Raw genomic sequence first — 14,857 nt, 5'->3', positions numbered from 1 at the left:
CTTTAAGAGCTAGAATGCATGTCTTTATAAAAATCAACCTTCATTCTTAATTGCTTCATTTACTATTTCAAATGTAGCTTCCCACAAAATATATTACCTTTTTTTCATAGGTGCGTTTTAAATTACTTTTCTCCATTTGAAACTCATTTTCTTGATCCTGTGAATGATAAATATTTTATTATACTTAAAATTGCTACTAGAATTAATAAAATTAGTAATCTAATGAAATAAATAAATCTACTTGATGACAAACTTTGAGTTTCACATATTAGTAAGAGCATCCTACCAGTCTAATTTTCTAAACAGAAATATGATTAGCTTTATGTTAGAGGTCATAAAACCTTAGTTACCTAAAGATATTACTACTCTTAAAAGTACATACTTTACAGTAGAAGCTTTCTGACCCTTAGGATTAGGAGATTACCTATAATGACCAACTGAATTAATACAGAAATAATAAATTTGAAGTTATACTATGCCGGAAGCCGGTCCATCCTTGCTGCTTGACACAGTCGCTGCAGGAAAGAAACATCTGCACAGCATATGTTTCAAGGGACCTGGCGTATATAGCATACTGTTCTTAATATGTTTGCTCCCCTTAGCGCTGTGTGTTTTAACCAAGGTCACCTCTCCGAGAAAGGTTGTTTCCCCAGGTAGGGATTTTTCCCTGAAGTTAGGGAGGGGATGAAACTCCTTAACTAAGTGCCAGGCGGGAAGTTAATCACTTTTACTACAAACAATCATGCTTAAGCTACATAATCTTTACTCCCTGGAATGGAGATAAGAAACGCCCTAACCTTTGTAATAGAAATTGACAGGATTAAAATCAACTGGTATAAATACGGATGTAACAAGACAATAAACAGCAGAACCTCTCTGGAGATCCAGACCAGAACTTGGCTGGAGATCCTGGCTGGAGATCCTGGCTAGGCTGCTGATCAACTGAACACTGTCTCCGTGTCCTTCCTTCTTTGCCGACTCCGTCTACGCCTTTGGGAACCCCTGGACCTGCTGGGGTTGGACCCCGGCAATACTATATACTAGTTACTGGAATTTTTTGACCATGAGGGGGAAAAGGAAAAATCTAATAGGAGAGAGGGAGGGGGGGAAAGGGGAAGAGGGAGAGAGGGAGAGAGGAGGAGAGAGAGGGAGAGAGAGGGAGAGAGAGGGAGAGAGAGAGGAGAGAAAGCATGAGAATTGGCAGATAACTCAAAGGGAGAAAATATTCTTTGTACCTAGAGGGTATTATGCTAAGTGAAATAAGGCAGAGGAAGACAAATACCATATGATTTCACTTACATGCAAAATCTAAAAAAACAAAACAAATGAATAAATAAAAGAAAACAGAGCCGAAACCGGTTTGGCTCAGTGGATAGAGCGTCAGCCTGCGGACTGAAGGGTCCCAGGTTTGATTCCGGTCGAGGGCATGTACCTGGGTTGTGGGCACATCCCCAGTGGGGAATGTGCAGGAGGCAGCTGATCGATGTTTCTCTCTCATCGATGTTTCTAACTCTCTATCTCTCTCCCTTCCTCTCTGTAAAAAATCAATAAAATATATTAAAAAAAAAAAAAAAAAAGAAAACAGAAAGGCTCGTAGATATAGGAAACAAATTAGTGGCTACCAAAGGGGAACGGGGATGGGCAATGGACAAAATAGATGAAAAGAAGGGAAATTAAGAGGCACTACAAACTTCCAATTATAAAATAAATAAGTCATGGAGATGTAATGTACAGCATAGGGAATATAGTCAATAATCTATATTTATAAAAGCCTAAGCAACTGTTCGACCATTCGACCATTTGACCAGTAGCTATGATGCACACTGACTACCAGGGAACAGACGCTCAACGCACAGGCATGGAAACATGGAACAGACTGATGAATCTTAGAGGGAAAGGGGGAGGGGAGAGGGCAGGAAGAGATTAACCAAAGATCTTATATGCATACTAGAGGCCCGGTGCACAGATTCGTGCACTGGTGGGGGGTCTCTCGGCCTGGTCTGCGGGGATTGGGCCGAAACCAGCAGTCTGACATCCCGGATTGTGAGAGGGCGCAGGTCAGGATGAGGGACCCCACTGGTGCATGAATTCATGCACCAGGCTTCTAGTAGTGTATAACTTTGCATGGTGACAGATGGTAAGTAGACTTATGGTAGGAATAATTTCCTAATGTATCTAAATATCAAATCACTATGATGTATACCTGGAACTAATAAGATACTGTATGTCAATTATATGTAAATACATAAATCTATAAAAATAAAAGAATATATTTAAATAAAATTTATTTTTAAATTTAATTTCAAAAGAAAGCTTATTCAAATGAAAATTATTGTTCTTTATTTCCTATATCCCATAGCATCTACTTTTGTTAAAAGAAGATAAATAAGATGAAAAAAATGATACAATGTGCAATAAAAGACTCAGAAATAGCTACTTACATTTTTAAGGAGTTTTTTAAAACTCTTATTTGTACATATAAATCAAGAAAAAGGAAAGTGAGGATGGAGGGTGTCAATGGGCAGGGGGTAAAAGGAGTACATCTGTAATACTTTCAACAATAAAGTTGAAAGTGAGTTTCAGCCATTGTTCTGTGAACAAATACAAGACCCACCTGTAGTTGTTGCTTTCTTTGAAGTTCTGATTCCTGTAACTGCAATTTTAATTGACAGACATTCTGTTCTAATTCTTTAATTGTACCAGAGGCCTAGAAAGATTTTAAGAATAAAAATAAAAAATTTGTACCATTTCACAATTTCTGGTTGAATAAATTTACCTTTTCCACCTTGAAGGTTCACTCAAAATTAAAATGATCTATAAATCTGAATTTAAAATGTTTTTTTAAAAATTAAAAAAATTCATCTTTTAAAGTAAAAATATATATTAAATTGTTTAGTGTTTGAAGTTATATAAATATAATGGTAATGAAGAAATAGTTGGTTTTACAGAAAAATAGTCTTACAGAAAACTTTTCAAATTGTAAAACCAAATCCACTGGAACATTCAATTCATGAAATACCACATAACTGACTACCTGAGAATTATAGCTTTGGGATTCTCTTTGCAGAAAGTGTCAATTCTCAGACACAACATGTGTGAGTACCAGTGGGGTGTCTGTGGGCTCACACGTATGCATAGGATGTTAAGAAAACTAAAGCATAGCCAAGATGTCAAAATAATAATAATGCATATATTCAGCCTAAAAATGTATTATTAACACAAATGAGCATTTCTTTTCAGATTTTTATGTTTCCTTTTATAAAAATGTTGGTACAAGGGTTAACTTATTATGGCAGAATACACTTTATTAAATATTATGTCATGTTATATATTAGAAATTTAGTATTTTAAGTATTTTAAATGCCAATAAATATTACCTCAGTAATTTCAAGAATAAAGCAAAGGAGAGATTAATTTCCAATGCTAAATAGCTTCTACATGGCTACCTATGGCTACAGGCTGAGTAAAGCTACTTTGTATGATATATACATGTAAATTACTTTGTATATATATAAACATATATATACACCAGCATATATATAATACCTTAGAAACTGAAAGTGTGTGTTCCTTTTTCAGAAGGTTTATATCAGCATCATACTTGTTTTGTAATAGCTTCACACTTTGCTCATAATCATTCATAAGATGATCTTTCTCTTTATGCAGTGAATTGCGCCTAAAAATAAGAGGAGAAAATATACTCCCAAAGATTTAAATCAATTCCTAGAATGGAATTTTTAGTCAACCAAATCCAAATACATTATCTTTCGGTATGTCAAATAATTATCTACATTTTTATAAACTTTTTAAAAAGCATTATGCTTCTTATGTTAAGTGGGACTTTAAAAAAATAAGCAGATGGCAGTGTTTAGGTTAGAAACCTCCCAAAGTTAATGTACAAGGTGATTAATTTTGGCATATACTTTACAGAGTTGCTATCAGTACTTTACAGCCACACCTGAGACATATCTGACTTCAGACAATACCTTGCCTTTACTTCTTGCAACTCACTACATGTTATCTGGTAACATCTCTCAAGTTCCAGTTTTTCTTGAATTAATTTCTGCTTCTGTAAGTTACTGTTTTCTGCTTCTCCAGTCAGCTGCTGGACACGGGACTCCAGTTCTTTCACCATCTGGTTCTAAAAGAATAGGTCATTGTTAAAAAAGCCTCTGGCTTTGTAACACTTCAGTATCATTGAGTAACCTCAAGAAAATATATACCCTATTAAAGATAATACAGAAAACAAATGTATCATAACCATATCATAAAAAATTAAACCAACCTCTAAGTTAACCAAGTCTTTAAAAAATGCTTTCTACCATAAAAGATAATGATGTTTATATGCTTTTAGCCATTCATTCATTCATTAATTCAACAAATTTTATTGAAGTCTCTATCCTCAGGAAGGTTCCATCTTCTCCATGCAACTTAAGAAGTTTATATTGTTAGCTGAGCACTTAGCAGTGTTTTTGCTCATTTGAAGTTTTAGAAACTTTTTTAAATTATAAAAGCAATGTAATAATACTTTTAAAAGGTAATTCATAGCCCAAGTATTTTAATACAGGAGTTATATGATACATGTATCCTATCTAATAAAGAGGGAATATGCTAATTGACCCTCAAGCCGTCACAAATACGGTGGCACCCACAGCCAATAAGGAGGGAATACGCTAATTGACTGCCCCACCCTCAAAGATGGCAGCGCCCACAGCCAATAAGGAGTGAATATGCTAGTTGACTGCCCCACCCTCAAAGATGGCGGCGCCCACAGCCAATAAGGAGGGAATATGCTAACTGACTGCCACACTGTCAAAAATGGCAGCACCCACAGCCAGTAAGGAGGGAATATGCGAACTGACTGCCACACCCTCAAAGATGGCAGCACCCACAGCCACAAGATGGCTGTGCCCAGTCCCCTCAGCCCCGCTGGGGCGGCAGGCGCGTGGCAAGGCTGGGATCGCCCCCAGGGCAGTCCCAGCTGCTCCATGCGCCTGCCTCTGGAGTCCCCCAGTCCCCTCAGCCCCCCAGCCGCCCAGGCCCACCCGAGGCGCAGGTAACCAGGGCCGACCGAGGCTTGCACTGCCGAGGTGTGATGGGGTGTTGCCTTCCCCTGATCACCTGGTCACCTCCCGCCCCTGAGGGCTCCCAGACTGAGAGGGGGCAGGGTGGGCTGAAGGACCCACTCCAGTGCATGAATTTTCATGCACCAGGTCTCTAGTTATCATATAAGTGTATAGGAATATTTTTAGACAGTTGCAATGTTAGTAAACATAATTTTCTTTTGTTTTATTTTTACTTACTATTTTATCAAAAGCACTTCATTTTTCCAGTCTTCAAAATTATCACATAATTAAAATCATTTTCCTATTATTTGATATTTGTTATTTTGAATTTTTCAACTTTATAGAACTAAATAGAGGTGTTTATGACTATGTACTCCATGTAAAATTAGGATAAGCAAGCATTAGCTAAAAGAACTGATTTTCTTTTTTTTTCTTTCTTTTTTTAAAATATATTTTATTGAGTTTCTACAGAGAGGAAGGGAGAGAGATAGAGAGTTAGAAACATCGACGAGAGAGAAACATCGATCAGCTGCCTCCTGCACATCTCCCACTGGGGATGTGCCCGCAACCCAGGTACATGCCCTTGACCGGAATCAAACCCGGGACCCTTCAGTCCGCAAGCCGACGCTCCATCCACTGAGCCAAACCGGTTTCGGCAAGAACTGATTTTCTTATTGAAGTATACTTGATACACGTATTCTATTTATTTCAGGAATACATCACAGTGATTTGATATTTATATACATTACAAAATATCAACCATTTTCATTTAACAATTGCATTTCCAATAAGTGTGAATAATTAGAAAAGGTTAGAATGATGTTCCAATCAGTATATTTTCATACTCTTTCTAAGATAAACATTTAAGTTTAAGCATTACATAATATTGCAGTCCCAACTTCTTACTGACCTTTCTTCATTACGATATGAATTAGGTACATAATTTAAATTTTGGTGCAATAGCTTCCAAATCTGAGAAATGGACATAATTATATCTAACTTAAAAACATGATATATAAATTTATTTTTAAAATACATACAATTTCTAGCTCAGAGCCCGACGCATATTTGGTGCTCAGATTTCTTCTCTGTATATCCCATTCATTCGGCCTCTTTCCTAATGAGCCCTCTGCTTGAGGGGCTCCTTTCAAAAGATGGCATCAATTTCCAAACATACATTCTAACTCTCCATGTTTCCTAAATATATCGTCTTATACAAAATAAAATCGGTACAAAGGAAATTTTTAAAATTAAAACATACTGTCAAGGGAAAGCCTATAGACATATATGAAATCGTTTAAGGACAACAATATTTGGTCAAAATAACCTTTTTAAAATCGAATACAAAGAACAAAGAGATATAAAAATAGTGGAGGCCTCAAAATGGGGTAAAAAGTTATTCAGAAAATAAGATGCTGACATAGAAACATATTTCAGCTGTGACAGACAGTGTAGAAGGGGAGTTCAGGGTAAGTAACAATAGCATCAGAGAAGTAGAGCAACTGTACAGTCAGTGACGAACATTACCTCGGGCACAGAGTCTCTGTTCCCATATTGTGAACTCAAAGGTAGCACTCGGAAGACTAGGTTGGAGTTCTTGAGTGGACATGGCTTGTAAGCAGAGGTGATAATGGGCATTAGATTAGTAATTCAAGTTCTTGGTTATGGGAAAATGGGACAAATATCATTTGTGAGATCTGGAACAAGAAGAGATAGGGAGAGCTACTGGCAGGTTACCGGAAGAGTCCCGGAATGCGGCAACAATTGCCTGGACGCAAGTGGTAGCTGTGGAAACAGAAGGGAAAGAGAGCAGATCCAAGAAATGTTCAGAGAAACAAATAATGTGATTAAGTAAAATACTAAATGAATGAAATGAGAAGTGGCAAAAATCATAGATTTTCCAGGTTCAAAACCTAATATGCCAAGAGAATTGGCACATTGAGAATTAAGAGAAAGTTTAGAAAAGGGTATTATTTTTATAGGAAATATAGACATGATTTTCAAGAAGTAACAGGAAATTGTAAAATATCTGACAGGCCTTCAGTTATACAACCAATAGACAGATTAAGAAATGTAGGAGTTTTACATACAAACTTTGTTTGAAATCTTGTAAGAGTGAAAAATGAGAAAGGGTTACTATTTGGCAACTATTGAGAATCCAAAGTTCAACTTCTATAACAAAAGTAACAATACATTTTATCTTATTTCATAAACTTCTTAAAATATGACATACATACAAAAAGATGCACAAATTTTCACTATGTATTTTTGTAATTTTTTACAAATTGAAAACAGCCACAAGTCACTACAAGATGTAAACATCACCAGTCGTGCCCTGGACGGTTTGGCTCAGTGGACAGAGCGTCAGCCTGTGGACTCAAGGGTCCAGGGTTTGATTCCGGTCAGGGGCATATGCCTTGGTTGCGGACACATCCCCAGTGGAGAGTGTGCAGGAGGCAGCTGATCAATGTTTCTCTCTCATTGATGTTTCTAACTCTCTATCTCTCTCCCTTTCTCTCTGTAAAAAATCAATAAAAATTTTTTTTTTTTAAATCACCAGTCGCTCTGAAGCCTGATTGGTCATTGTCTACACAAGGTATCCATTATTCTGACTTCGATCACAAAAAAGTAGCTTTGCCTCTTGTTGAACTTTCTGTAAATGAAATCAGAGTATGGACACTTTTGGGTCAGCCTTCATCATGCTCATTTTATGTCTGTGAGATTCATCCACGTCATGGCAAATAGCAGTAATTTAAACTTTTTAAGGCTATATAGAGTATTCCATTGTGCAAATAACCTAAAATCACGTATCCATTTTATTGATGGGTTGTTTTCAGTGTTTGGCTGTTAAAAATAATGTTTCTATGGACACTTTCATACATGTTTTATGGTATATACATGCACTTACTTATTTTGGTTGTACTTCCTGTAGTGAAATTGCTGAGTCATGATTAATTTGAAAACTATGTTCATGCAAAAGCTTGCATTTAAATGCAGCTTTATCCATAATTTAAAAAAACTGGACACAACCAAGATGTACCTCTTCAATAGGTAATGGATAAACAAACTATGGTATATCATATAATTGAACATTATTCAGCAATAAAAAAATGATCTATCAAGCCACAAAAGACATCAAGAAATCATAAATGTATAATTGCTTAATGAAAGAAGCCAGTCCAAGAAGGCTACATACTGTATGATTCCAATCATATGACATTTTGGAAAATATGAAACTATATAGTCAGTACAAAAGATCAGTGGTTGCCAGGGATTCTAGAGAGAGGGGCAAGGGCTAAACAGGGTGAAACACTGGTAACTTTTAGAACATTAAAAATATTATATATGATACTATAATCATGGATGTATGACAAGATGTATTTGTCAAAACCCATAGAATTTTAAAGTATAAGAAGAATATTATTTTGTGCAAATAAAAAAAACAAACACATTTGGAGTTTGGGGGATCCAAGGAAAAAATGCAAACCGTGATAAGAGAATCCAGTTATATTAAAAATATATGGGGGGAAAAAACCTCATTGAAGGAATGGGGGGAAAGGTGATGACCTAAGCAGTTTGAAATGAGTGGAGTCTCTAAGAACAAAGGCAAAAGGAAGTGTCCATAACACTGTACACTAGTTTAGTGGTCACCAACCGGTGGTCTGGGGACCACTGGTGGCCTGTGAGGTCCAAAAGTTTGGCGACCACTGCTCTAGTTGACAAAGTTGGTTCCCATAGGAGTATGAGTAATTAACAACTCTGACACTAGCATACACATGTACTGGAACTGAACAATTAAGTAAATGGATGAAAGGCAGTGGAAGCTAAGTTTCCACGGTTGGATTGAGAATTTACATATGGACAAAGGGAGAAGGCTGGAATAATCCATGTGGTAATGGAGGAGAGTTACAGAAATCAGTAAGAAATTATGTTTAGTTTAATGTAGATACAGATGGTTACATACAGAACTGTTTATAGATATGCATAGACACACAGGTTAGTAATTCACATATACTCCCTTGCTTTGTCTGGTTAGAGGGCATAAAAAATGTCATCCCAACAATAATAAGCATACCTACCACACAGATCTTAGTTTCTAATGCCATTCTCCATATGATCCCCATCAATGGAGGTATGTCAAAGCGGTACAGGAGCCTAATGAAAGAGTTCTCAATGGCCAAAACTAGAACAATTTGAGCAGCAAAATAAAGTAGTATTGCATTATAATCCAGAGTATACAATAAAAAATATCCATGTGTTTATACTGATATAAATGAATGACTGAACAAATGGGAGAGAAGAGACAAATCTCCCATGGAGAAAAACTCCAAATAACTTACATAGAAACGTCACACCTAAGTATGGAAAGCAGAATCCCCCACTTGTTAAGCATGGGAGGCTCACAGGAACTTCCTTCCGAAGAAGACAATATGGAAAAGTAGGGAGTAACTTTACAGTGGAAGGTCTAACCAATACTACTTCAGCCAGGTGATCAAGGATAATATAACACTGTAAGTCATTAACAGTACGTACCCTTAATATGATGAGATGAGCATTTAACCTTGTGATTTTACTGCCTCAACCCATAACCCCAGTCCAATCATGAGAAAAACATGAGACAAAATCCAACAGAGGGGCATTCTACAATCGACCTGACCAGTACTCCTCAAATTGTCAAGGTCATGAAAACAAGGGAAAGCTGAGGAACTGTGTCAACCTAAGAAGACATGAACACTAAATGTAATGTGATATCCTGCACGAGATCCAAGAAAAGAAAAAAAAACTAAAAAAAAAAAAACCTGAATAAACTATGGACTTTATCCATCTTGATGGATTTATTGTAACAAATGTACCAAAATAATGCCAGATGTTTCTACGAGGAGGAATTGGGTGTGAAGTATATAGGAACTCTCTGCACTCCCTTCTCAATTTTTCTGTAGATCTAAAAACTGCTCTACAAAATAAAGTCTACCTGTAAAATGGTCACCCTATTCAAAATGATGAACTGCCACTATTAGGGGGTTTCTTCTTTCTAAATATGAGGTTGGGAGAATAAATGTGGTGATAACTATAAATGACAAAGTCTAGCTATATCAGACAGTAAATTAGTTACTCTACAGATTACTGATGTCACTACTAACAGTAATAGTTAGGAATGATTAACAAAATATTTCAGGTGCTGAAGGCCTTTTGACACTTTCTAAGGTGGGAATTTGAATGGGAAAAGAGAGCTCATCTTTATTTTCACTGCCTTACCTGGCCTTCAGCATATCCCTTCAGTATATCTAATCAGCAAACCAAGGCATCATTAGCAATATCTATGACTGAAAGGGCGAGGGCTACGCCCTCCATCTTGCCCCAAATCCTCCATTTTTGGGCAGCAGCCATGTGCTCATCAAGAAGCTTCTTCCCAGAAGTATAATCAAGGGAAGTGCGGGCCATAGATACAACCACATCCTGTGTAACGACACACCGACTTGCGCCAGGCCAATCGGCAGGGCCCACAGTCCTCTCTCCTCCCCTTACTATAAAACCCCTCTCCCCACAGGGCTGGCTCTCCCTGCCACTTGCTGCTGCATCAGTAAGGAGGGTAGGGGAGCCAAGCCCGGGTTTGAATAAAAGACTCTTATGCTTTTGCATCGGACACAGCTGGCTCCCTGGTGTGGTCTCATGGGGAATCTTGAAATCTGGGTATAACAATGAAAAATAATCACAGATATTTGTATAGTCCATTCCAGTGTTAGGTAATTACTAAGTATTGTTTATTCTCAGCAATATTCATAGGTTCCAAGAGTTAATAGGCCCACTACTAAATTTTGATATATACTGCATTCATTTAGTAGCACCTCTAGTGCTCTATCATAACTTTTATTAACATTTTGACAACTATAACTCAATATTTTTTTCTTTGTAATATTATATATGTTATTAAATTTAAAAATATTATTCTGGCGCCGAAACTGGTTTGGCTCAGTGGATAGAGCGTCGGCCTGCGGACTGAAGGGTCCCAGGTTCGACTCCGGTCAAGGGCATGTACCTGGGTTGCGGGCACATCCCCAGTGGGAGATGTGCAGGAGGCAGCTGATCAATGTTTCTCTCATCATCAATGTTTCTAGCTCTCTATCTCTCTCTCTCTTCCTCTCTGTAAAAAAATCAATAAAATATATTTAAAAAATAAAAATAAAAATATTATTCTGGGAAGGGCTGAATGGACTTCAAAAAATTGCCAGTGGGGCCCATGATATAGAAAAAGATAAAGAACTCTACTAAACAAGCAAAAAAAGTTCAGTGAAGCCACCAGACTTTCATGCGTCCAACCCTGAGAGAGATAGAGCCTGATGTTTTCCAGCCTTCATCTCCCCAAGTATCTAATAACTTTGCTACAATTTTCATATTTATAGTTCTAATATTGTTTTTAAAATCCAGTGTTTACATGTTTAACTATGAGTTTTGCACAAGAGATTTCCTGCCAATACCCAAAGCCATAAACCTAATAATCTATACAATGTCTGCTTACAACAAACAAGACTCAACAAAAGAAGAAAAAAGCCTGGAAGAACCACAAAACCCAGAACCTAATTCTCAGTGACAGTCTCGCCTTTCATCTGAAGCCTGGCCTTGAACTCCACCTTGTTTAATTATTAACCAGGAGCTGCTCAGCAAGGGCTGTCTAGTCTTGATGATTCCTAAATGCGATCCTGCTGACAGACTCTGTCCATTTTCCTCTATATTTATTATTATCTAATGACAAGGTCTGAATGCTCATTTTGAAATTCAACTTTCATTAAAAATAGTTTTTCTGACAGTGACCTCTTGGCTCCAAAGTGTCACTTTTCTTTACATCCCAACTTCATAAAAATTAAAAATGCCACTGTGAAAGGCATCACTCTCTTCCTATTGTTTAATAAATAATATATAACAATGCAGTAAGCATTTTAAACAATCACATGTTCCACAGATTTCAACTCTAATATTACTTAATATATTTAACTCACATTTGTTGAAAATTTAGGATGTTGAGATGACAAATACATATTCCAGATATAAATTTGGGTTTTGTTCAATACTTTGAATATCATCATTATGCTGATTATTCAGCAAATAAATTCTTGATATCTTTCCCCAATAGACCTGCTCTACCTTCAGCGTTGTCCAACTCACCGACTTGCATCACCATTTGCCAGTCCTCACCTCCAGATGGGCACCCAGGTCCAAGCCACCACCTCCCTTGCCTGGACATCTATGGTAGCGTCCTAATTGGTCTCCCTGTCCCACTGTGGACCCTGCTTCCCACTTTTGAACCCTGTGAGCCAGACCCTAGAGCTGATCTCAGGGTCTCTGAGAGATGCCTGGGAAATTGACTCTTGATCAGATTCCACAGCTTTCAGCTCAAGGGCATACTTGGACCAGCCTAGCTGGGCTGGTGGGCTGTGGTACATGAGGGCTGGGTTCATGCCTAGGACACAGGTTCTGCCATCCCACAGGTGGTGTCATGTGTTAGGAACAAGGTTGATGAGGCACACTTGCCTTGGATGTGATGTGCCCTGGTCTGTGTGCCATGAGCCTACCTGTTCCAGGCTTCTGTGCCTCAGGAAGTCAGCTGGGCTTCTAAAAGGCTGGTGAAACTCCCTTCCTCCCTCAGGCTGCTCCCCTGCCACTAGGTGCTCTGTGAGGAGGCTCTTCGGGGACCCTGCGTCCTCCCTGACCTCTCTGCTGTCTGTGTGACCTCCCTCTGTGTCCTCACAGGAAGGCAACTTGGGGGGTTTACCCATGTGATAACTGTGTCTAGTCCTTCAGTCAAGATGAAGCTACTGAGATCGGTCTTAAAGTGGTCACTCTACTCCTATCTCCCCATTTTTCTTTCCTTCACACTAGTATTAAATATTTTTAGAAAAACAAGTCTTCAGTTTAAAAAGAATAAAATAAACAAATGAAAGAAAAAAATTATCTCTAGGCAGGAAGTCAGCAAAAAAAACAAGAAGACAAATTTGTAAAGGTTTTTGGGAGGTAAGCAAAGGGGGCCTCAAAGAATCCAGAGTGAAGTCCAGAGCCACTTCAAGAGACTGTCCAGGTCACATGTCGGCCTGTGTCTATGGAAAGTGGAGGGATTTCTCCTGATCGGTATCGCACTTACTCCCCGCACACATCAGGGAAGCAGGGCACATGCAGGAGAGGAAAAGGACTTGCCGTGGCCTGGGTCTGCGCCGTGTACTCGCCCTCCATCCTGCGCAGCCGGGCATTGGTGTCCTCCAGCAGCTCCTGGATGCTCTCCGTGTGCCGCTTCTGAAGGTCGAACTTCTCCCTCTCCATCTCCGCCACCGCGCTGTGCAGCTGCAGCGGAGACAAAACCGGCCCTCTCGTCACTGCTGCCGAGCAGACTAGCTTGCAGTTCAGAAGACATGTTTCCTATGTGTGTCTACTTATATGCTGTCCCAAACAATAAAAGGCATGAGAGTCATAAATGCCCAAGTAAGGTAACCTATAAAGAGCATGATTAAGAAATTATTATTTTCTTTACTTTCCTAAATTGGAGATTTTAATGGATCAACAAATATTAAAGGAATTATCTACTTCTGGTAGCAACAGTAAATAAATACAGAAATAATACACGGTCTCAGCTAAACAACACTAGGATTAGCCTGAATCACACAGAAATATTTACAATATTATTATTGATCAAGAATACTATGTCACTGTCTATAGTTTTATATTATCTGCATGAAATTTTGCACAAGAGTAATGTTAAAATCTTTATCCTTCACCCTACCCCCAACAGGACACTATTTTTATCCATTCCATAACCTACACAAAAGCAGACACAAAGATGACATTATAAATCAAATAGAGAAAGAACCTTTAAGAACTGTAGACCCTATGTCCTCATGTCTACAGGTCTTTCTTTACAAATATTATACTCTAAGTGTCTATGGAACTAATGGACAGCTTCCAAAGGGAATTAAAAGTCTGTATTCATGGCCTGTGGGCACTCCTTCCCTTATCTGAAGGGGAGTGGAATTCTGAGTGTAGCTCCCATCCCCGGCATCCAACCCCAGGCTAACTTGGTTAAGTTTGAAAGGTGCATTTGATTTCCCATTTATGAGCAGGAGGCAGAACAAGGATATGGCAGATGCATGGAAGTTCCTGTTTGACTAGGAAGACGTTGAATGAACAGAGAAACCCTGAGAGATGATGGAAACCAGAAGCAGCATGCAGCCAATAATTATGCTAATTACTGGTAAGGGTCTCAAGAACATTCCCTGGACTTTCTAGCTGAATAAGAAGAGGATGGCTCAGTAATAGCCACACAGAAGACCCTTAGGTTTCACAAATTTAACACATGCAGTTCTGACTCTTTGTAAGTGGTCCCCCAATCCCTGCTATGTTGTATTTGTATATTTGCCAAAGTCTACATTTTAAACTGGTGTCAGTCACTTAGCCAGTCCATGAATGTAGCCAAACCCACAGCACCTAAATTTCAGTGCTGCTTCGTAGCTGTGGACTGATGGGCATGGTAACTCTGATAAAAGGCTCTGAATAAGTCACTTAGAACTTGGTGGTTATATTTATGTTGCAGAGGTTTCTTCATGTTTATGGTCTCTAAAAGGTCCTAGGACATATGCCTTCTGACTATCAAAAAATCCACTATTTTTAGTAGCCCATTAATACAGAGTGATTTTTTAGGTGTACCCCACAATGCTTAATAACGCGTATGTGCCTGTTGAAGTTGGCGGGGTGTCTCTAAGTCTTCAAAACAAACCCAGGGAATTTACACAGTTGAGACTGCAAGGGCA

At 38.4% G+C, this 14,857-nt stretch overlaps 1 protein-coding gene across 1 annotated transcript in view; it reads right to left on the bottom strand.

Moving 5' to 3' along the window:
* Window positions 1–14,857, bottom strand: part of CEP112 (centrosomal protein 112) — a 296,754-nt gene that overhangs the window by 220,663 nt on the left and 61,234 nt on the right. The window contains exons 12-16 of the mRNA XM_081109907.1: window positions 13,254–13,397; window positions 3,987–4,141; window positions 3,547–3,676; window positions 2,615–2,707; window positions 98–157 (exon numbers count right to left, since the gene is read on the bottom strand). Coding sequence (XP_080966033.1) covers window positions 98–157; window positions 2,615–2,707; window positions 3,547–3,676; window positions 3,987–4,141; window positions 13,254–13,397 — 582 coding nt within the window. The remainder of the gene's footprint in view (window positions 1–97; window positions 158–2,614; window positions 2,708–3,546; window positions 3,677–3,986; window positions 4,142–13,253; window positions 13,398–14,857) is intronic.

The sequence above is a fragment of the Myotis nattereri genome, assembly GCF_964212035.1.
Source record: "Myotis nattereri genome assembly, chromosome: 16".
In the NCBI taxonomy this organism is placed as follows: domain Eukaryota; kingdom Metazoa; phylum Chordata; class Mammalia; order Chiroptera; family Vespertilionidae; genus Myotis; species Myotis nattereri.
The sequence above is the reverse complement of the archived record's forward strand: the minus strand, read 5'-3'. Positions and strand labels throughout refer to the sequence as shown.